The 24283-nt window shown below is 41.7% G+C and overlaps 1 protein-coding gene across 1 annotated transcript in view; it reads left to right on the top strand.

The window, feature by feature from the left end:
* LOC126484717 (dynein intermediate chain 2, ciliary-like) overlaps nucleotides 1–24283 on the top strand; it is a 312565-nt gene that overhangs the window by 88103 nt on the left and 200179 nt on the right. Inside the window, exon 5 of the mRNA XM_050108313.1 lies at nucleotides 3979–4249. Within this exon, the coding sequence (XP_049964270.1) occupies nucleotides 3979–4249 (271 nt within the window). The remainder of the gene's footprint in view (nucleotides 1–3978; nucleotides 4250–24283) is intronic.

Raw genomic sequence — 24283 nt, forward strand, 5'->3', positions numbered from 1 at the left:
CACAATTTGGATTCTGGAGAAATGTAGTAACATGCGAAGCAGTACTGACCCTACACCTTATTTTAGAAGATAGATTAAGAAAAGGCAAAGCTGCATTTATAGCATTTGTAGACTTAGAGAAAGCTTTTGACAGTGTTGACTGGAATACTTTCTTTGAAATTCTGATAATAGCAAGAGCAAAATGCAGTGAGTGAAAGGCTATTTACAACTTTTACAGAAACCAGACAACAATTATAAGAGTTGAGGGGTCTGAAAGTGAAGTGGTGGTTGAGAAGGAAGTGAGACAGGATAGTAGCCTATCTATGATGTTATTGAAACTGTACATTGAGAAATCAGTACGGGAAACAAAAGAAAAATTGGGAGTTTAATTAAAGTTCAGGGTGAACAGCAACAAAACAAAAACAAGGAAATAGAATGTAATCTAATTAGATCAGGCAATTCAGATGGAATTAGATTAGGAAATGAGACTCTTAAAGTATGAGCTGAGTTTTGTTACTTGGACAGAAAAATAACTGATGATGGCTGAAGTAGAGAGGACATAAAATGTAGACTGGTGGTAGCTAGAAATGTGTTTCTAAATAAGAAAAATTTGTTAACATTGAATACAGATTTAAGTGTTAGGAAGTCTTTCTTGAAAGTATTTTTATGGAGTGTTGTCATGTATGGAAGTGAAATATGGATGGTAAACAGTTTAGACAAGAAGAGAATAGAAGCTTTTAAAATGTATTGCTACAGAAGAATGATAAAGATTAGATGGGTAGACCATGTAACTAATGTTGAGGTACTGAATAGAATTGGGAAGAAGAGAAATTTGTGGCACAATCTGACTACTGGAAGAGACTGGTTGCTAGGACACATTCTGAGACATCAAAGGATCACCAGTTCATTGTTGGAATGAAGCATGGGGAAAAAATTGTAGTGGGAGATGAAGAGGTGAGTAGGCCTACAGTAAGCAGATTTAGAAGGTTGCAAGTTGCTGTAGTTAGCTGGAGATGAAGAGGCATAGCTGGAGATGAAGAGGCATGCACAGGATAGAGTAGCATGGAGAGCTACATCAAGCCAGTCTTAGGACTGAAGATTACAACATTTCTGTTCAGTCATTCTCCCTAGTTTCATTGTATATCTACATGAATAAACAAATCTTCTTGTGAATCTTTGAAAGTAAGTTTACAGGTGTCATCCATAACTTATTTTGTAGTAATATAATAGAGGGAAACATTCCACGTGGGAAAAATATATATGCTGTGACTTACCAAACAAGAAAGCACTGGTAGATAGACACAATAAAAAACACACAAACATTGAAATTTGTTTGTGTGGTTTTTATTGTGTCTATCTACCAGCGCTTTCTCGTTTAGTAAGTCACAGCATATTTATTTTGTAGTAAGGTTGATTGTTGCAAATCACAGTTGTACCTTCAACAAATCTTAGAAGCAGTATCTGGTTTGCATAAAAACTTCTTAGTTCACACAAATTTGGATAAAATCTCAGCCATTTGTGTGACTGCCTCCATTGTAATCATCACATGCTAAATGTGACAGTCATGAAACTGGCGACGTTCCCACTTCTGTGTCCAGAGGATGGCATTTAGTGGGCTATATTGTGTCATGATCATAATTTAGCGATGATGCATGCTGATGTGACATCCTCTTTGACCACAGATGTGCTCACTGTCCAGTCTCAACTTGCTGTGCCACCATTCGTATTAGGCAGTAAACTTAGTGAAGTATTCCTCTCTGACCTTTGCAGACTTCCATGCCTTGCTAGGTGCACAGCCAATGTTTCTATTGAAGTTGTTATTACATGCTCTAATTTCCACAGCTTCCCTAATCACAGACTCCCAACAGTTCAGTGTGCAAGTCACAGTCTTCATCTGTTCAAACAGCTCTTCTGTTTTTTTATTAGAATTGCTTGGTCACTTCTGATTTCTCAAAATTTATGTTCTTCATGGGATGCTGATGTTCATCACAGTGACTGGCAATAGTCCATAAATAGAGTCCCATGTAACTGCCGCCACACTCCCAAGGAATATTAAAAATACCGGTCCAAGACTATAAGCATGTATCAACATTTCTTTAGCTGTTAGAGTGCTTGAGTATGAAAGGTAAAGGTCTCAGGTTTGAGTCCCAGTCTGCATATAGTTTTAATCTCTTGGGAAGTTTCATGTGAATGCACACTTCACTGGAGAGTGAAAATTCATTCTGGAAGCTACTTTCAGGCTCTGGCTGGTCCATATCTCCGCAATATCCTTTCCTCCAGAGTGCTAGTCCCACAAGTTTCATGGAAGAACTTCTGTGAAGTTTGGAATTTAGGAGATGAGATACTGGTGGAAGTGGAGCTGTGAGCATGGGTCATGATTCATGCTCAGGTATCTCAGTTGATAGAGCACTTACCTGGGAAAGGCGAAGGTCCTGGTGTTGAGTCCCAGTCCAGCTCACAGTTTTAACATGCCAGGAAGTTTCATATTAGCACACTTTCCACAGCAGAGCAAAATTCGTTCAGGAAACATTTCTTTAGTATTCATGGGTGGCCACTGTGATTCCTTGTCTATTTAAGACTACCTACCCTACTCATCGTTGGATTGCAGAATATAAGCTGTGGTATGTGGTGGTCCTCATAGCTTCTTTGAACAACATCATGTCTTGGTTTCCTCCACAGAGTTGAACTAATATCATCGATAGCATATCCTTTCCCTCTGAACACTGTCATCAGATAATTGATCTCAGAGATCTCTTTATCTGAAATAGTTCCTTGCTCATTATATTAGGATGTTAAGCATAACTCTCTTCTGAGCTGGATGAGGAAAGCTGTGATCATTGAGGTACAGGTCTGTATGTGTTGGTTTTCAGTATACAGAATGGCTGCTTTCAGTTTGACAAACACATCTAAGAAATTTAACATCTCATCTTTCTCCACCTCCACTGTAAATTTTATGTTTGGATGTATGCTGTTCATACGGTCAGTGAGCTGCTGCGATGCATCACTAGCGACTAGCATGTGGACAGTTTAAAAATGTATTGTCAATGTATCTAAAGAAGCAGGATGGATAGAGGGGGGGAGGCAGTGTTCAATGCTTGTTCTTTGGAAATCCTCCATTAAAAGGTTGGTTGCAGCTGGTGAGAGTGGCAAACACATGGCTATTCAGTCAGTCATTTCATAACATTTCTCACCACGCACATAATAGTGCACCACACAGAACTCAACTGCCTGTGGCCGAATGAGCTCACTGGTGCCATATTTTTGTTCTGTACACTTGCTGCCTCTCCTTCCAAGCTTTCAAAAGCTCATCCCTCCAACACTACCCCATACTCCCTTCTTCCTTTTCTTCCTTTTCCCCCTCACCTACTCCACCCAACGTAACTTGCCACAGACAAGCTACAGTGCTGGTACTATGTAGTTGGGTGGAAAAACTCGTGTGTGTGTGTGTGTGTGTGTGTGTTGCCTATGAAGAAAGATTTGTTTGAAAGCTTTGGAATATTCTATAAGTCTCGTTTATGTGCCTATCAATGACTCAAAACGTCAGACGTGTGGTGAGTTGTTACCTCCAGTCTTTCTGTTATCAACCTAAACATATGTTGTTATCAGGATATTCATGCAATGTTTTAATCATGGATGTTAAGGCAAAGAAAAGCAGTCACAATCTTCTGTAGCTGATATGAGTGTGGCAGCAATTTATTTAACAAAGATATTTATTTATTTTTCTTCATTATTTGTATGTATTAAGTCAATCAATATCTGTTTTACTAATTCTTTGTCTATGGTTATGGGACTCAGGACACAGGTGTTTTCTGTTCTACTGTAGTGTGGGGTATGTTGTCAGTAACATGTAGTCAATTATGAGACAACTTAAGGTCCAAATCTTTGAAATTGAGATCAGTTGCAGATGACAAAGTGCAAGTTTTATAGGTGCTTTAAAGTATCTTATATTTCCCTTTTTCAATGAAATAGTGCTAAAACCAACACTCATTTTGTTATCAGGATGCGACAACACAAACGATTCCTCCTCCTCGTAGTCGATACTCCGCACTGGTATCACCATCTATGATCTTTGACATATATCAAGAGGATTATGCTCTGCAGCAGCAAAGCAAGGAAATTCCAGAGGAAATAGTTTCTGTAAGTTTATTCAAGAAACCTGAACCTAAGCAAAGTGATGTACGTGCGGCAAAACTCATCAGTCGACAACAGATATGTGCTAAGAAGCTTGAAAGGCTGGTCAATCAGAATGAAAATGATGAAATAGCTCAAGGTAAAACTAATTACTTAATTATAAAATCTGTAACATAATGTCATACAGCTTTATTTATTAGTTTACATGCAGATTCCTACATTAAGGAAGATCTCTTGAAATAAAGAACATTACCTTCTCTATCTTGGGACATATTTTAGATATTCAATTGTTCTAACCCTATCAAAGAAAATAAGTTTTAAGAGCTGACGTCTTTTTATTTTTCAACACATACCTTGTAAATCAAGAAAGTCGAAAGACTTTTAACAACCACAGCAAAATAATAACTTTTACAGCTACAGGTATGTGGAGGTAAGTATCTGCCTCATCTTCCACTTCAGTATGGTACATTAATATTCTTTCACTCAGTCATTTCTTTAAGCCACTGGGGCCAAAATCCAATTAATTTGTTGAATGTGAAAGGATTTCAGTATGAAGGTGAGATTATTTTGTAAGATTGCTGTGATATGTTTGAGGGTACACAATTGATATGTAAGGGAGCTTTCTTCTTTACAAGATCTTGATATTTAGCCTGAATAACGTTTTTCATTTTATGCACAAATGAAGTGTTACACTCCTTATTATTCATTCTTCCTTTTTGAAGGTAATTTTTCAGCACAACACTATAAGAATCTTGTAATTAACTAAACTAACTAACCACAACAGTTGTCATGAATTTTCCTGCAGTGGATCCCAGAAGATTTCTTGGTGATCAACTCCTTCTACTCCACTGATCAGTTTCATTGTAGAACCAACTGATGTTTATGTTTATTATGATTTCCAGTGACATGAATGTTAATGTGAAATCTGACATTAGCCCATCTTCTGTGAAGTAATGTGATCATTGTAAATAAATGTAGACTACTTTCAGTTTGATGATTCATTAATACAATAGCCTGGAACTTACACTGACAGCTATTAAAATTGCAAAACATGCAGGCAGCATGCTACAAATGTCAAATTGGCATGAAGCATGCTATTTGCTTGCATGTTCAAATATAGGAGTAATTCCAGCTACATTCTGTATGTGCGGTAAGACTACTTAGCAGGTTTCTCCTTCAGAACTTGTATTTGAATATGGGTTGTTTGTGGGAAGATCATGTTATGCCTCGTGTAAGGAGGAGAAGCGTCTACCAGTATGTGTCGGGGTTTGGCAGCAGCAGGACTGTGCCATATTGAGCTTATCATTCAGCAATATTGGTGCTTGTATTGGTCAGGATCCCATGATTCCCATGTGAATATTGAAGCAATGGGTTTCAGAGAACCATACTCAATGCCGTACAGGTTTTCAGCTCTTAACTGGCATTTGAGAGGATAGATACATTATGTGATCAAAAGTATCCGGACACTTGGTTGAAAATGACTTACAAGTTTGTGGCACCCTCCATCGGTATTGCTGGAATTCAATATGGTGTTGGCCCATTCTTAGCCTTGATGATGGCTTCCACTCTCACAGGCATATGTTCAATCAGGTGCTGGAAGGTTTCTTGGGGAATGCCAGCCCATTCTTCATGGAGTGCTGCACTGAGGAGAGGTATCGATGTCGGTCGGTGACGCCTGGCATGAAGTCGGCATTCCAAAACATCCCAAAGGTGTTCTATAGGATTCAGATCAGTACTCTTTGCAGGCCAGTCCATTACAGGGATATTATTGTCATGTAACCACTCCACCACAGGCCGTGCGTTATGAACAGGTGCTCGATCGTGTTAAAAGATGCAATCGCCATCCCCAAATTGTTCTTCAACAGTGGGAAGCAAGAAGGTGTTTACAACATCAATGTAGGCATGTGCTGTGATAGTTCAATGCAAAACAACAAGGGGTGCAAGCTCCCTCCATGAAAAATGCGACCACACCATAACACCACCGCCTCCAAATTGTACTGTTGGCACTACACACACTTGTGGATGACGTTCACCAGGCATTCGCCATACCCCCACCCTGCCATCAGATTGCCACATTGTGTACTGTGATTCGTCACTACACACAACATTTTTTCACTGTTCAGTTATCCAATATTTGGGCTCCTTACACCAAGCGAGGCATCGTTTGTCATTTACTGGTGTGATGTGTGGCTTATGAGCAGCCACTTGACCATGAGATCCAAATTTTCTCACCTCCCACCTAACTGTCATGGTACTTGCTGTGGGTTATGATGCAGTTTGGAATTCTTGTGTGATAGTATGGATAGATGTCTGCCTATTACACATTACGACCCTCTTCATCTGTTGGTGGTCTCTGTCAGTCAACAGATGAGGTTGACGTGCACGCTTTTGTGCTGTACATGACCCTTCACATTTCCATTTCACTATCACATCAGAAACAGTGGACCTAGGGATGTTTAGGAGTGTGGAAATCTTGTGTACAGACGTATGACACAAGTGACACCCAATCATCTGACCACATTCGAAGTCTGTGAGTTCCATGGAGCACCACATTCTGCTCACTCAAGATGTTTAATGACTACTGAGGTCACTGATATGGAGAACTTGGCAGTAGGTGGCACCACAATGAACCTAATTTGAAAAACATATGTTTTTGGGGGTGTCCAAATACTTTTGATCACATAGTGTGTATTGTTTGCATGGTTGTAAGGAATGTACAGTTGTCATATACCTTGAGTCAAGAACTGGGCTCATTTGCAGCTAGGCAGGTGTCCACACGTGATGACACTGGGAGTACCATAGACTGTCAGCACAATGACTATTGTTTTGTCTTCTCTCAATGTGGCAGCAGAGACGTGCCAACAGTGGTGCACCCAACTAAGCCTTGGATGGAGGAGTGTCACAATGTCACCTTTTCAAATGAGTCCTGGTTTCTCATACATCTACGTCTGTGTCCAGAGGCTCCAAGTACAATGAATGTTGCCACATTGTATTCATTATCATCATATGGCATCAGCATCTCGTGTGATAGTACAGAGTGCCGTTGCACATGTAACACTACCAACACTGTTCACATAGCTGGTAATTTGGAGAGCAGGTGTTACATTTCTGATGTGTAAAATCTGGTGGTAGTGCTCTATCTTTGAGGTCTCTCTGACATTATCTATCAACAACAACAGTGCAAGACCGCATGTTGTCCATGCTGTCAATGACTATGTCAATACCAAGGTTGTTCGGCTGTTGCTGTAACAGTCACATTCACCAAATCTATCACCCATTGGAAACAACTGATTACAGATTGCCAAGAGACTTGTGTCACCCCTCACCAGCCACTGTGATTGGTAGCCTCTGATACAGGGTTGAAGCAGCATGGAAAGATTACCCACATGTCTCATTCAAGCTCAGTGAGACTCAGTGCCCAGATGGAATAGAAATGTGATGCTGTCATAGGTGGGCAGCTCCGCCCACTAAATTTAGTCCCCCATATATACTCAAGCCACCTAAAACTTTAAGAATTGTGTATTCTTTCCAGTGCATTGTCCACATGCAATTAGAAAATTATGTGATTTGCTATATTTCCTGATTTGCAATTTTAATGGTTGGCAATGCATCTCAATGTATATGCTGTGTAACTGGATAGATAAAAAAATCTATTCATTAAGTGGTAACAGGAGAATACACACATCTAAAAGTTAAGAAAATTTGCAAGCTCTCTGAGCCAGTGGCTCCTTTTTCTGGTTAAGGGGAAAGAAGAGGAGTGAAGAGAAAGGACTGGCAAGATTTAGGAAATAGGGAAACCTTGGAAAAGTTGCCCAGAACCTCTAATTAGGGGAGGATGATTAAGAATGAGAAGGAAAGACTGTTTGTTGGAGACTGCACTAGATGAGTTGCTTGAAAACCTGAGAGCTTAGAGATGGAAGGCAGGGTAATAAGCAAGATATAGACCACTGATAAAACATCATGCAAGAGTTAATAAGAGTGGAAAGCTAAGTGCATTTTATGTGGTAGAAGTGGAGGGGCAGGGAAAAATAGACAGATCAGAAAATAAAATATATGGAAAACTAAAAGGGTCTGAGTAAAGGAATAGTTACTGCAAAGAAATGATGAGACTGAAGAAATTAACATAAATTAAGGAAGGTCAGTGGCAAGAGCCAAGGACATGTTTTAATGCCTGTTCCCACCTGCAGTGTTCTGAGAAGCCAGTGTCTGGGGGAAGAATTCCATCTCTGGAGGAAAAATCCAGATGGCACATGTGGTGAAACAGACATTAAGGTTACAACTGTCATGTTGTGTAGCATGTTCTGCAACAGAATATTGTTTGTTGCCAGTGTACACCCTCTGTCTGTGCCCATTCATTCCAACCGATAACTTGGTGGTAGTCATACCAGTGTAAATGACTGACATGTGCCATTTCACAAGTGGCTCTCCCCTCAATAGTGTATGTTTTGCCAGTTACAGGGCTGGTATAAGTGTTGGTAGGAGGGTGCATTGGGCAAGTCTTACAGTGGGGATGATCACAAGGGTAAGGAAACAGGTGCAGATGGAGCATAGAATCTGGCCAGGATATTGTGGATGCTGGGCAAGGGGGAGGTGTGTGTGTGTGTGTGTGTGTGTGTTTGTTTGTGTGTGTGTGTGTGTGTGTGTGTGTGTGTGTGTGTGAGTGTGTGTGAGGTGGATAGAAAGCCATAGAAGGCATATAGGGCTTCATACCCCACCCAAACCATGCACCACAATCATTTACCTTCTCCCTAAGATCCACAAACCCAATAACCCTGGCTGTCCTATAGCTGCTGTCTTCAAAGCACCCACTGAACGTATATCTGTCTTAGTTGAATAATACCTGCAACCTAGGTTTACCATCTTGTGGAACCTGAAAATGAACACACTCTCAACGGGACTGATCTGCACACTCTTATGATGGTTCTAGTACAGATCTTGATAAGAGGATAGACTATGGTTATCATTGCTCTCATATCATATGTAGCTGTGCTGTAATGTTTGTTTTTTGTTTTAAGTAAAAAGTTTGATTACCATACTCCTTATCTGCAATGTAGCCCATGTAGTCAGAACTAGGTTGGGATGTCTTTTGGTTTCAAATAGGAAAGTACAATTGCTGTAAAACGGGGACTGTCATGATCTGGAATACTCCCCTTGGGACCACCAAATGAAACACTATTATTTCAATTTTATGTTGTCAGATGGCTATATTACAAATGAAACAAACAAAATAAAAAATATTACATACGTAACTGCATTACCTTAGAGCCTAGTTTCCATATGTATTTCTCACTGAGCTGATTCTCTCTTAATAATTACTTTTGTTGACACAAATATTTAAAAAGGGTTTAGCAGTTCAAGTGTCTGAAATTAAATCTTACCATTGCAATCCCTTTTACAATTTCAACTGCCAGTCTGTTTCTCATCTTTGTCCAACGTTCCTGTGTTAAGGATGTTTTATGGGATAAGAAATATGTGATTTAAAGAAGATACAGCTGGTAGAGTACACTAGTTCTTTAAAAAAAAATGTGTTCCACAAAACAAAAATGTTAAGTGAAAACTGGAGGGAAGAGGCAGTGTCATAGCCGAGGAATGTAGATGTCACACCTATATCTAAGCTAAAAAGATTGACACATCAATTTTAAGTAATATAAATCAATATTTCAGTTTTACTGGCATAACAGTTCAATTGTAAGTGAATAACAGGTGGTATACTTCAATAAATGTAGTAAAACATATGTAAATTGTAGATGATACAAGATGAAAATCGAAATCAGAAGATCTTAATTCCTTGAACTAAGAAATGTGAACATCAGTGGAAACTGCAAAAATGTGTGTGCATGCTATATTAAACACCAAAAATGCAGACTTGTCCACATAAATGCAGACATATGGTAACCATATTGCAATCTATTGTACAAAAGACTTCCCTCCTACATTAGAGACACCATCAGTTTCACAGACCGTCTAAAATCTATGCCTGTCCAACTTCCATCACACATCTTGCTTGTGACCATTGGTGCCAGCTCCCTCCATACCAACATCCCCCCAAGTACATAGTCTGTCTGGTGCTGACATTACCTCAACCAGCTCCCACCTGATTCTGAATGTCTGATATTCTTCCTGCTCACTGTAATCAACTTTGTGCTTACCAATAATTACTTTTCTTCTGAGGGGCAGACAAAAAAACGCGGCCATGGGAACAAAGGTGGCTCCTCCCTATGCCAACCTTTTCATGGTTCACTTGGAGGGGGCGCTTCTGGGATCTGTAAGCACAGCCCCTGGTTTAGTTTATATACATTGATGACATATTTGTCATATGGATTCATGGTGAGTTAAATCAGTTAAAATTTTTGGAATCTCTAAATACATTCTAACAATTAAATCTGACATGATCCTATTCCAAAGCCCATGCCACTTTCCTTAATGTTGATCTGATCCTCACTGACGGTCACCTACACACATCCGTTCACATTAAACCAACTAACAAACAACAGTACATACATTTTGACAGTCTCCATCCATTCTTACATTCCCTCCTATACCCCCTTGGCATTCAAGGCAAAATTACTTGTTCAGACACATATTCTGTACAGCATTCTCACCTCAACCTTTACTAGTCATAATTACCTCACCAGCCTAGTTCAAAAGCTGATTTCCTAGGCCATCACATCCAATCATGGTACTGATGATCCTCACAAAAACGACTTAGGAAAATACTTCTTGTCACTCAGTATTATCCTGGTCTTGAATGTATTAAACAGCTACTTTGACAAGGCAATGACTTCCTAAAGTCAGGCCCTGAAATTTTTGGTCCATTCTGCTTGACTTGCCCACTACACCTACAATAACTTTTCCTCCCCCCCCCCCCCCCCCCCCCCTCTCCACTAAACCTGCACAATATCGGCCATATCCTATGCTCCTTCTGCACCCATTTCTTTCCTTACCCTGTGGTTCCTGCCCTTATCATCCCCACTGTAAGAATTTCCCTATGCACCCTCCTACCATCACTTATACCAACCCTGTAACAGGCAGAATATACACTATCAAAGAGAGAGCCACCTGTGAAATGCACATGTCATGTACCAGCTTTTATGTAAACACTGTTCAGCCATTTACATTGGTATGACTACCAACAAGTTTTCGGTTGGGATGAATGAGCATAGACAGAGTGTATACATTGGTAACAACAATATCCTGTTGCAGAGCATGCTTTACAAGATGACAGTCATGACCTTCAAGCCTGTTTCACCACACCTGCCATCTCAATTTTTCCCCCAGACACTTGTTTCTTCCCATAGACACTAGCTTCTCAGAACTCTGCCGGTGGAAACTGGCATTATAACAAGTCCTTGGTTCTTGCCACTGTCCTGCCCTTAATTTTCATTAATTTCTTCAGTCTCATTATTTCTTCTAGTTTTCTATATCTTTTATTATCTGAATTGTCTATTTTTCGCCAGATGGTGTGGTTGAGCGGTTCTAGGTGCTTCAGTCTGGAACTGCGCAACCACTATGGTTGCAGGTTCGAATCCTGCTCGGGCATGGATGTGTGTGATGTCCTTAGGTTAGTTAGGTTTAAGTAGTTCTAAGTTGTAGGGGACTAATGACTTCAGATGTTGAGTCCGATAGTGCTCAGAGCCATTTGAGCCATTTTGTCTATTTTTCCCTGCCCATCCACCTCTACCACATAAAATGCATGTAGCTTTCTGCTCTTATTAACTCTTTCATGATGTTTTGTCAACAATCTCTGCCTTGCTTATTACCCTATGTTCCACCACTAAGCTCTCTGGTTTTCAAATCTTTTCTGGTGCAGTTCCCAACAAACAGTCTTTCCTTCTCATTCTGTCCAGACAGTCTCTCCTGACCCATGGTTCTGATTAACTTTTCCAAGCTCTCCCCGTTTTTCCATTTTTCTAAACCTCACCATTCCTTTTTCTTCATCCCTCTTCCTTCCCCTTCTTTTAGAAGAAGGAGCCACTGGCTCTGTAAGTCTGCAGATTTTCTTAACCTTTATATGTGTCTGTCCTCCTGCTGCTTGGTGAGTTGTTTTTTTAATGCATCTAGTTACATTACATTTTCAGAACTTCATTATTTCAGTGTGCATATATATTTACATGGGTGTGATGAATTTGGTATTAGCTCTTAACTGAAAAATGTTTTAGATCTTTTACTATTTTCTCATCTGTGAGGGCCATTCCACTAAGAATCTATGGAAAGAAACATTAGATATCTCCTTTTTTGTCAAATGTGCAGTATATATTCTTGTTTTGTAATGTGCTCTACATCTTTGAGGACCTTTTCACTAAAGAAGGATTTTGAACTGCCTGCAATAAAAGTTACCAGGTCAAATCTCATAACTGTCACTGTCTTTCATTTCCCAATGGACAACTTCAAGCTGTCCAAGAACAGATCTATGCTCTTCCTGAACAAAATACCTAAATGTAAACATGACATAATAAGCTGTGGAGCTTTCAACATTGGTTACTTAACTTTTAAAAATCATAAAACCGTGTTGCATATGTAACCAGGTAAACACTCCCGCTAGAATAACATCTAATTCAGGACTAGCCTTGGACAAGATAATTGTTAATGAGATTAAATGTAACCCATGATTGCAGTTGTTTGAGCAAGATGTCCAACTAGGAAAAGTGCTCATAGATTCTTCAGTGAGGAAAATATTAACTCATACTGTATTACTGAGTGGAGACAAACTGACACAGATCTGTGAAAAAGATGATGTAAATGAAAAATGTAGCATTGTCATAGAGACTTCATCTCACCACATCCAGAATGTGTTTCCATTGAAAACTGTTGGGTTGGGTTGTTTGGGGGAGGAGACCAGACAGTGAGGTCATCGGTCTCATCAGATTAGGGAAGGACCGGGAAGGAAGTCAGCTGTGCCCTTTCAAAGGAACCATCCCAGCATTTGCCTGTAGGGATTTAGGGAAATCACAGAAAACCTAAATCAGGATGGCCAGACGTGGGATTGAACTGTTTTCCTCCCGAATGCGAGTCCAGTGTGCTAGCCACTGTGCCACCTCGCTTGGTGTTGAAAACTGTGACTAGGAAAATGGTGCCAGCATAAAAGGACCACTGCAGTGCCAGCATAAAGGGATCACTGCAGGTATAAGACCCTTCTACCAGAAAAACACTGCTCTTCAAAATGTTTAAACAATCTACAGCATCATCTGAGCTACATACTTATTTCAAAACATGCACTAACGTTCTGTATGAAGTAATATGGAAATGGAAATGAAGTCCCATGCTTCTTTACAGAGCGTAGGGGAACGATGCGGGAGACCCGCACCGCCTTACTAGGCAAGGTCCTAATGGAGGTGGTTTGCCATTGCCTTCCTCCGACCGTAATGGGGATGAGTGATGATGATGAAGACGACACAACAACGCCCAGTCATCTCGAGGCAGGAAAAATCCCTGACCTTGCCGGGAATCGAACCCGGGACCCAGTGCTCGGGAAGCGAAAACGCTACCGCGAGACCACGAGGGGCGGACATGAAGTAATAAGATTTTCTAAAAGAATGCACAAAAGTGATACATGAATAATTCAACAATTAAAGTAAAAGCCATGGCCAATGGGGTAAATAGTAACACTTATACAGATGTTACATTAATTTGTAACAATAGTAAGATAACAATATGAATTAAGATAGCTTGCTACTCATGACATAGAGAAGGCATTGAGTAGCAGATAGGTACATTTAAGAATAGGCTGAAGGATAAGCTATTGGACTAAGTTGTTTGTCACACACACACAGAGAGAGAGAGAGAGAGCCACTGTTGCCTCTGGGCAGTGAGGTCCAGCTAAGGTGAGCAGCGAGCTTAGTTAGGGTGTGTTGTTGGTGTACAGAAGAGGCATGGGTCATGAGTTGGAAAGGGGGAAGGATAGCTGGGTTTATGTGTGTGGTGTTAAAACTGTAGTCCTCTTTGTGAGGGTGTACAGGGATGGGATGATGGTGGGCTGTTAGGTGCAGCATTGAAAGTTAAGAGGCTGTGCTTGGGGGGGAGATGGGTGGGAAGAGCCAACAATAGAGAAGGAGGAACGACTATGCAGCTGTGAGAGGGAGCAGGGGAGAGAAAAAATAAGATAAACAAGTCTTCAACAGCCGTGTCCCTATTTAATAACCTCTTTATCAGAATTGTAGAAAATATGGTTGAACAGAACCTGCATTATCACATCTAAAATAAATTTGTGTTTATTAGAATGCTTATTAATACTGTCACCACAAGAATTGAGATTACAAAAGCAGAAAAAGTGTTAATAAGCTCATACTCAGCAAGTACATTAAGTATACTCTTTTCTTTTTTTAAATAGTCCAAAAGGGGTGGAAATTTGTTGACGTGTTGTACATGTACAGAAAAACAAATGATTACAATTTCAGAAAAACTTGATGATGTGTTCAAGAGAAAGAGCTTCACAAATTAAGGAAGTCAATAATGCATTGGTCCACTTCTGGCTCTTATGCAAGCAGTTATTCAGCTTGGCTTTGACCGACAGAGTTGTTGAATGTCCTCCTGAGGGATATCGTGCCAAATTCCATCCAGTAGATGCATTAGATCAACAAACTTCCAAGCTGGTTGGACGTCCTTGCCCTAATGCTCCAAATGTTCTCAATTGGGGAAAGATCTGGTGATCTTGCTGGCCAATGTAGGATTTTACAAGTACAAAGACAAGCAGTACAAATTCTTGCCATGTGCTAGTGGACATTATCTTGCTGAAATTTAAACCCAGGGTGGCTTGTGATCAAGAGAAATAAAATGGGGCATAGAATACTGTCAACATATTTTTTTTGCTGTAAGGGTGCCGTGGAAGGCAAGCAGAAGCGTCCTGCTATGGAAACAAATGTTGTTGGTTGTCGGGCCATATGGGGGGCGACTGTCAGGTTGGTATCCCATCAAAGTTCAGAGTGTCTCCAGACATGTCTTCAGCCTGGAGTAGAAATGTCTTCTGTGATGATGTCCACTTTGAAATGAGCACTGATGACCAGCAAAGTCTTCTTTGGAGACACCCAGGACACCAGTATGACACCCCCCCCCCCCCTCCCCCTTACGGCCCGACCACCAGAAATGATGGTCTGGGTGCCGTTTCTTTTCATAACCAGACCTCTTTTGTTGTTATCCACAGCACTCTTATAGTAAAGCGGTAGGTTGAAGGTGTTCTATGCACTGTTTTGTTGCAATTTATGCCAAGCCATTCTAGGCTTATATATTCATTTGTTAGTCTGTACATGTCCATCACATCTACCAATTTCTGCTCCATTCAGATAATTCCTTGTTATGTGTAGTGTTGTGTTGTCTTTTTTTTGTCTTACAGTGTATTAGTGACATTCCTGCAATAACTTTAAAGAAGTGTGCCCAGAGTGTAATAACATCTCTAGCACGCTTGTACAACTCACATCAACAATCTGTCACTTTTATTGATTGTTTGAAAACAGCTGAAGTTATCCTAGTGTTCAAAAAGCGTTCAAAAGATGTCATGAACGGCTGTGTATTGAAGTTATAGAGAAAAAAATGCATGAAATAAATCTGATATCTAGAAGCGCTGTGGCCCAAATAAGACCCGAGGACAGCTGTGCCTGTGTGTGTGTGTGTGTGTGTGTGTGTGTGTGTGTGTGTGTGTGATTTATCTGTGAATGAATGAATGTCTGTGTATGTTTCCTACATCTGGGGAATGGACGTAGTGTAATTGTTCAGCCTAGTTTTAAATGTATCCTGTCTGCCATTCAGTGCCTCCTCTATGTAGTAAGTTGCACTCTTTTACTTGGCCACTGAGTGGTGAATGCTGGGAGCAGAAACTTGCTATCAACTCACAGTGCATTGGCTGCTGTAGTGCATTGGCTGCTGAGACAAACCCTGCCCCTTCCTCCCAGAGCAGTGAGCTTGTTGTTGTTGTGGTCTTCATTCCAAAGACGGGTGTGATGCAGCTACTCTACACTCTATACCCCCCCCCCCCCCTCCCCCGCACTTCCCGCCAGTACTAAATTGGTGATCCCTTGATGCCACAGAACATGTTCTACCAACTAATTCCTTCTTCTAGTTAGGTTGTACCAGAAATTTCTCTTCTCCCCAATTTTATTCAGCAACTCCTCATTAATTACGTGATGCACCCATCTAATCTTCAACATTCTTCTGTAGCACCATATCTCGAAAGCTTCTTGTCTAAACTGTTTATCGTCTATGTTTCACTTCCATACATGGCTGCATTCCATAAAAATACTCTCAAAAGTACTTCCTGACACTTAAATCTATACTCAATGTTAACAAATCTCTCTTCTTCATAAATGCTTTCCTTGTCATTGCCAGTCTACATTTTGTATCCTCCCATCATCAGTTATTTTGCTTCACAAATAGCAAAACTCATGTACTACTTTGAGTGTCTCATTTCCAATCTAATTCCCTCAACACCACCTGATTTAATTCGACTACATTTCATTGTCCTCACTTTGCTTTGTTGATGTTCATCTTGTATACTCCTTTCAAGACACTGTCCATTCCATTCAACTGCTCTTCCAAGTCCTTTGTTGTCTCTGACAGAATTTCAGTGTCATCGGCAAACCTCAAAGTTTTTATTTCTTATCCTTGGACTTTAATTCCTACTTCAAATTTTTCTTTTGTTTTCTTCACTGCTTGCTCAATATACAGATTGAATAACATCAGGGATAGGCTACAACCTTGTCTAACTCACTTCTCAACCACTGCTTCCCTTTCGTGCCTCTCAACTCTTATAACTGCTATCTGGTGCCTGTTCAAGTTGTAAATAGCCTTTCACTTCCTGTATTTTGCCCCTGCCATTTTCAGAATTTGGAAAAGTATTACCGTCAACATTGTTGAAAGCTGTCTCTAAGTCTACAAATGCTATAATCATAGGTTTATCTATCCTCTATGAGAAGTAGGGTCGGTATTGCCTTGCATGGTCCTACATTTCTCCAGAATCCAAATTGATCTTCCCTGAGGTTGACTTCTATCAGTTTTTCCTTTCTTCTATAAAGGATTTGTGTTTGTATTTTTCAGCCGTTACTTATTAAATTGATAGTTCAAATACTAACAAAGAGATAGAGGGGCTGGCCAGTACTTACCTCAGCTCAGTACAGCCGATAGATACACATAAAACAGAACTGAAAATTTACATTCCTAGCTTTCGGAACTTTGTTCCTTCATCAGGGAGGAGAGAGGGGAAAAAAGGGAAGAAGGGAAAGTGGATTCAGTTACTCACAACCCAGGTTATGAAGCAACAGGGAAAGGTAAACAGGGAGGGTAGCAAGGATGGAGGCATGGTTGTCAGAGGGAAGCCAAAGATATTCTACTGTAAGTATTGTGCCAGCTTCAAACCAAAGAGGATGCATACAGAAGTAAAGAGGTATATAGTGTAAAGATAAACACAACTATGTAGGATGAAAAGATGCGTGAGTGGCCAAAGAGGAAAGGGAAAGAGGAGAAGACTGAAGAGTGAATGGGAGTGAGGTTGTTTAACGTAGGTTCAGTCCAGGGGGATGGCGGGATGAAAGGATGTGTTGGAGTGCAAGTTCCCATCTCCGCAGTTCAGAGGGACTGGTGTTGGGTGGGAGAAGCCAAATGGCACATACGGTGTAGCAGGTGCCTAGGTCCCTAGAATTATGCTGGAGGGCATGCTCCGCTACTGGGTATTGGGCATCTCCTAGGCGGACAGTTCGTCTGTGTCCGTTCATGCGCTCAGCCAGTTTGGTTGTTGTCATGCCGATGTAAAAGGCTGTGCAGTGCAGGCATGTCAGTTGATAAATGACATGTGTAGTTTCACACGTAGCCCTGCCTTGAATTGTGTATGTTTTACCAGTAGCGGGGCTGGAGTAGGTGGTTGTGGGGGGATGCATGGGGCAGGTTTTGCAGCGGGGTCGGTTACAGGGGTAGGAACCGCTGGGTAGAGAAGGTAGTCTGGGAATATTGTAGGGTTTAACAAGGATGTTACGGAGGTTAGGAGGGCGACGAAAGGCAACTCTGGGTGGTGTGGGGAGAATTTTGTCAAGGGATGATCTCATTTCAGGGGTTGACTTGAGAAAGTCATATCCCTGGCGGAGTAATTTGTTGATGTTTTCGAGGCCAGGATAATATTGGGTGACAAGGGGGATGCTTCTGTGTGGTCTGGGGGTAGGAACATTGTTGTTGGACGGGGAGGAATGTATTGCTCGGGAAATCTGTTTGTGGACAAGGTCTGCAGGATAGTTGCGGGAGAGGAAAGCACTGGTCAGGTTATTGGTGTAGTTGTTGAGGGATTCGTCACTGGAGCAGATACGTTTGCCACGAATACCTAGGCTGTAGGGAAGGGAGCGTTTGATGTGGAAAGGATGGCAGCTATCAAAGTGAAGGTACTGTTGTTTGTTTGTGGGTTTGATATTGACAGAGGTGTGGATGTGAGCTTCAACAAGATGAAGGTCAACATCCAGGAAGGTGGCTTGGGTTTTGGAGAAGGACCAGGTGAAATTCAGATTCGAAAAGGAGTTGAGGTTATGGAGGAAATTAAGGAGTGTTTCTTCACCATGAGTCCAGACCACAAAGATGTCATCTATAAACCTATACCAGGCCAGGGGAAGCAGCTGTTGGGTCTTCAGGAAAGCCTCCTCCATGCGGCCCATGAAGAGGTTGGCATAGGAGGGAGCCATCCTGGTTCCCATGGCCGTTTCACTGATTTGTTTGTAGGTCTGGCCTTCAAAAGTGAAGTAATTATGGGTGAGGATGAAGTTGGTAAGTGTGATAAGGAACGAGGTTTTTGGAAGATCTTCGGGTGGGCGTTGGGAGAGGTAGTGCTCAAGGGCAGAGAGACCATGGGTATGTGGGATGTTTGTGTAAAGGGATGTAGCATCTATGGTGACAAGAAAGGTTTCAGCTGGGAGAGGAGTGGGAATGGATTTGAGGCGTTCTAGGAAGTGGTTTGTGTCTTTGATGTAGGATGGGAGTCTGCGGGTGATAGGTTGTAGGTGTTGGTCTACCAGAGCTGAGATACGTTCAGTTGGGGATTTGAAGCCTGCTACAATGGGACGGCCAGGATGGTTCTCTTTGTGGATTTTGGGTAATAGGTAGAAGGTAGGGGTACGTGGCTCAGGTGGAGTGAGTAAGTCTATGGAAGCCGTTGTGAGCCCCACACCTAAATTCAACCACACTGCCCTGGTTAAAGATCTCCTCTCATTCACCCGGAACCTCAACTGGAAATATCACTTCACTACCCAAACACAGCCCCCAAGTACTAGACCCAGTGTTGAACCCTGTCTAGAACAGTTCCGACTGCCTTCTCAAAGGGATCCTCCTCCCCTCCCCCAAAACCATCCCTTGCAGACATTTCAGGAATTCCTCACATCCAGTGTTGCCTCCCAGTCCTTCTTGAAGAACATCCCGACAACCCCCAACATCACCCCAGCTGAATCCCGTGCCATTAAGGAGCTGAAAATAGACTGCTCTATTGTCATCCTCCCGGCGGATAAAGGCTCCACAACTGTCGTACTTGACCGTGTGGAGTATGTGGCAGAAGGACTACGTCAACTCTCTGACACCTCAACCTACAAAGCTGTTACCCAGGATCCCATTCCCTCCATCCAGACTGAGCTGCAAAAAATCCTAAAAATCCAAGGTCCCTCACAAGGCCTCACAACGGCTTCCATAGACTTACTCACTCCACCTGAGCCACGTACCCCTACCTTCTACCTATTACCCAAAATCCACAAAGAGAACCATCCTGGCCGTCCCATTGTAGCAGGCTTCAAATCCCCAACTGAACGTATCTCAGCTCTGGTAGACCAACACCTACAACCTATCACCCGCAGACTCCCATCCTACATCAAAGACACAAACCACTTCCTAGAACGCCTCAAATCCATTCCCACTCCTCTCCCACCTGAAACCTTTCTTGTCACCATAGATGCTACATCCCTTTACACAAACATCCCACATACCCATGGTCTCTCTGCCCTTGAGCACTACCTCTCCCAACGCCCACCCGAAGATCTTCCAAAAACCTCGTTCCTTATCACACTTACCAACTTCATCCTCACCCATAATTACTTCACTTTTGAAGGCCAGACCTACAAACAAATCAGGGGAACGGCCATGGGAACCAGGATGGCTCCCTCCTATGCCAACCTCTTCATGGGCCGCATGGAGGAGGCTTTCCTGAAGACCCAACAGCTGCTTCCCCTGGCCTGGTATAGGTTTATAGATGACATCTTTGTGGTCTGGACTCATGGTGAAGAAACACTCCTTAATTTCCTCCATAACCTCAACTCCTTTTCGAATCTGAATTTCACCTGGTCCTTCTCCAAAACCCAAGCCACCTTCCTGGATGTTGACCTTCATCTTGTCGAAGCTCACATCCACACCTCTGTCCATATCAAACCCACAAACAAACAACAGTACCTTCACTTTGATAGCTGCCATCCTTTCCACATCAAACGCTCCCTTCCCTACAGCCTAGGTATTCGTGGCAAACGTATCTGCTCCAGTGACGAATCCCTCAACAACTACACCAATAACCTGACCAGTGCTTTCCTCTCCCGCAACTATCCTGCAGACCTTGTCCACAAACAGATTTCCCGAGCAATACATTCCTCCCCGTCCAACAACAATGTTCCTACCCCCAGACCACACAGAAGCATCCCCCTTGTCACCCAATATTATCCTGGCCTCGAAAACATCAACAAATTACTCCGCCAGGGATATGACTTTCTCAAGTCAACCCCTGAAATGAGATCATCCCTTGACAAAATTCTCCCCACACCACCCAGAGTTGCCTTTCGTCGCCCTCCTAACCTCCGTAACATCCTTGTTAAACCCTACAATATTCCCAGACTACCTTCTCTACCCAGCGGTTCCTACCCCTGTAACCGACCCCGCTGCATAACCTGCCCCATGCATCCCCCCACAACCACCTACTCCAGCCCCGCTACTGGTAAAACATACACAATTCAAGGCAGGGCTACGTGTGAAACTACACATGTCATTTATCAACTGACATGCCTGCACTGCACAGCCTTTTACATCGGCATGACAACAACCAAGCTGGCTGAGCGCATGAACGGACACAGACGAACTGTCCGCCTAGGAGATGCCCAATACCCAGTAGCGGAGCATGCCCTCCAGCATAATTCTAGGGACCTAGGCACCTGCTACACCGTATGTGCCATTTGGCTTCTCCCACCCAACACCAGTCCCTCTGAACTGCGGAGATGGGAACTTGCACTCCAACACATCCTTTCATCCCGCCATCCCCCTGGACTGAACCTACGTTAAACAACCTCACTCCCATTCACTCTTCAGTCTTCTCCTCTTTCCCTTTCCTCTTTGGCCATTCACGCATCTTTTCATCCTACATAGTTGTGTTTATCTTTACACTATATACCTCTTTACTTCTGTATGCATCCTCTTTGGTTTGAAGCTGGCACAATACTTACAGTAGAATATCTTTGGCTTCCCTCTGACAACCATGCCTCCATCCTTGCTACCCTCCCTGTTTACCTTTCCCTGTTGCTTCATAACCTGGGTTGCGAGTAACTGAATCCACTTTCCCTTCTTCCCTTTTTTCCCCTCTCTCCTCCCTGATGAAGGAACAAAGTTCCGAAAGCTAGGAATGTAAATTTTCAGTTCTGTTTTATGTGTATCTATCGGCTGTACTGAGCTGAGGTAAGTACTGGCCAGCCCCTCTATCTCTTTGTTAGTATTTGTTTCACATCTTATATGAGATTTTCCATTAATCATTTAAATTGATAGTTCGGTAATTTTCACACCTGTCAGCACCTGCTTTCTTTGGAATTGGAATTACTATTTTCTTCTTGATGTCTGCGGGTATTTCAACCTGTCTTATACATCTTAATCGCCAGATGGAAGAGTCTTGTCATGGCTGGCTCTCCCAAGACTGTCTACTCCCGTGGCCTTGTTTCAACTTAAGTCTTTCAGTGATTTGTCAAATTCTTCACACAGTATCATATCCCCCTTCTCATCTTCATCTATGTTCTCTTCCAGTTGTATAATATTGCCCTCAAGTACATCTCCCTTTTATGGACCCTCTACATACTCCTTCCACCTTTCCGCTTTCCCTTCTTTGCTTACGACTGATATTCATGCAAGTGGTCTCTTTTCTCCAAAGGTTTCTTTAATTTATCTGTATGCAGTATTTATCTTATGAATAGTGATACATGTTTCTACATCCTCAAACTTGTCCTCTAGACATTCCTGCTTAGCCATTTTGCACTTCCTGTTGATCTCATTTTTTAGACGTTTGTATTCTCTTTCACCTCCTCATTTATTGCATTTTTATATTTTCTCCTTTCATAGATTATTTCAGTACCTCTTGTTACTCAAGGATTTCTTGTAGCCTTCGCCTCTGCTGCTTCACTATGTCATATCTCATATTACCCATTCTTCTTCTACTGTATTCCTTTCCCCTGTGCTTGTCAGTTGTTCCATAATGCTCTCTCTGAAACTCCTACAACCTCTGATTCTTTCAGTTTATTTAGGTCCCATCTCCTTAAATTCCCACCTTTTTGCAGTTTCTTCAGTTTTAATCTGCAGTTCATAATCAATAAATTGTGGTCAGAGTCCACATCTGGACCTGGAAATGTCTTACAATTAAAAACCTGGTTCACAGTGAGCTTATAGCTTATAAAAGAAAAGAAGATGTAATGGTTTACAGCATCACAGAAGTGACACAAAAGTTGATGGTGAGTCGCTGGAAGGGCATCTACAGCTAGATCGCTCATTTTTCTAATAGGGTTTATATGCCCCAGGAGAACCAGGAAATCCAGGGAAAACATGTGAATTTTTTCATATGCAAAAAATTGGGGAGAAACATGGGTATCTATTAGAATTCCAGAATTTTTCTTTGTTTTAGTATACAGTTAAATTTTTGTAATTGTGGCTGGCGAGAACTGGTACTCTCACAAAGAATTTTACTGTAGACTGCTACTGCAGAATAGCACTGCAGCAATAAGATGTAAATGAGAGAATAACGCCAAAATAAAACTTTACTCCTGTAGAAAATGCACCATTTACATCGGAAGAAAGTGCACACAAGTGACTGCCGACAGCAAAATGTGTCAAAGGCTTTAGGATGAAGACCATGTAGTACTTCATAACAACAAAGTGCATTTGGTGAGCATAACGTCACAAGTGTTTACATTGAGTCTCATGGGCTTCATGTTTGTGTTTCTAAAGTCACCCTCACAGTGAAGCGCATAAGAGTGAATCCAAGTGAATGCACACTCGCAAGCAATGTGCAGGAGGCTTGCTTGCACACACCATCATTGACTTGTACCTGTGAATAAGCATTTGCACTAGAGCAAACAGAAGGATAAAGTATATGATGTGGTTTGCTTTTTGTTGCTAAAAATTGTAATGGTAAAGCTGTTTAACCTGTATTAGTACATTGTGGTGGAGAAAAGAATCATGCAACTTGATTTATTTTGTGTAGCAACCACCCTGTTGGTTATGAAAGCAAAAAGGCATGAATGCAGAAAAATGTATAATGTATGTGTGTGTGAATGAGGAGGGGGGGAGGAGGGGGGAGGGGGGGAATCTGAATTTTTGTGTGGGTGAGAAATAGTGATGGTTTGTGGTTTGGCTCTGATTAGTGATTCGCAGCTGCAGCCATCGTTTCATCGTTTGCTTGATTCCAAAACTACATCCGCATGTCGATGGACAATCTTTGCCTTCTTCTAGCTACTATTGAATGGAAGATTTCAAAGCGAGACACTAATTATTAACAGTTCATAAAAGCAGAAGAGAGCCTAGCACTAGTGCTGCAATTCTTAGCAACAAATGAGGCAAAGTTTAACACAGAAAAAATGTACTTTCACTTGGGATGTAGTGCACATTCAATCAGGATAAAGCGTCTTTTCACCTGGGAGAAAATGTATTTTCACCCAAGAAAAAGCGTATTTTCACCTGGAGAAACTTTTTTTTTTTTTAAATCTGAGAAAAATGTATTTTTGACTGGGAAATCCAGTAAAAACCCAGGAACTTTTTTTTCTGGTCCATATATACACCCTGTGTAAATAATATTAACAATCACTATGCACAACTCCGCCCATGGCTCAGCACTGTAATATTCACAGTGGCCAGTTTTTATTACAGCACACAATACTGTTACGTAGATAAAGTTGGAAACGAGTGTAAGTATTCAGGAGTTGCACGAATTCCACCAACT

This window comes from Schistocerca serialis, chromosome 6 (genome assembly GCF_023864345.2).
Source record: "Schistocerca serialis cubense isolate TAMUIC-IGC-003099 chromosome 6, iqSchSeri2.2, whole genome shotgun sequence".
In the NCBI taxonomy this organism is placed as follows: domain Eukaryota; kingdom Metazoa; phylum Arthropoda; class Insecta; order Orthoptera; family Acrididae; genus Schistocerca; species Schistocerca serialis.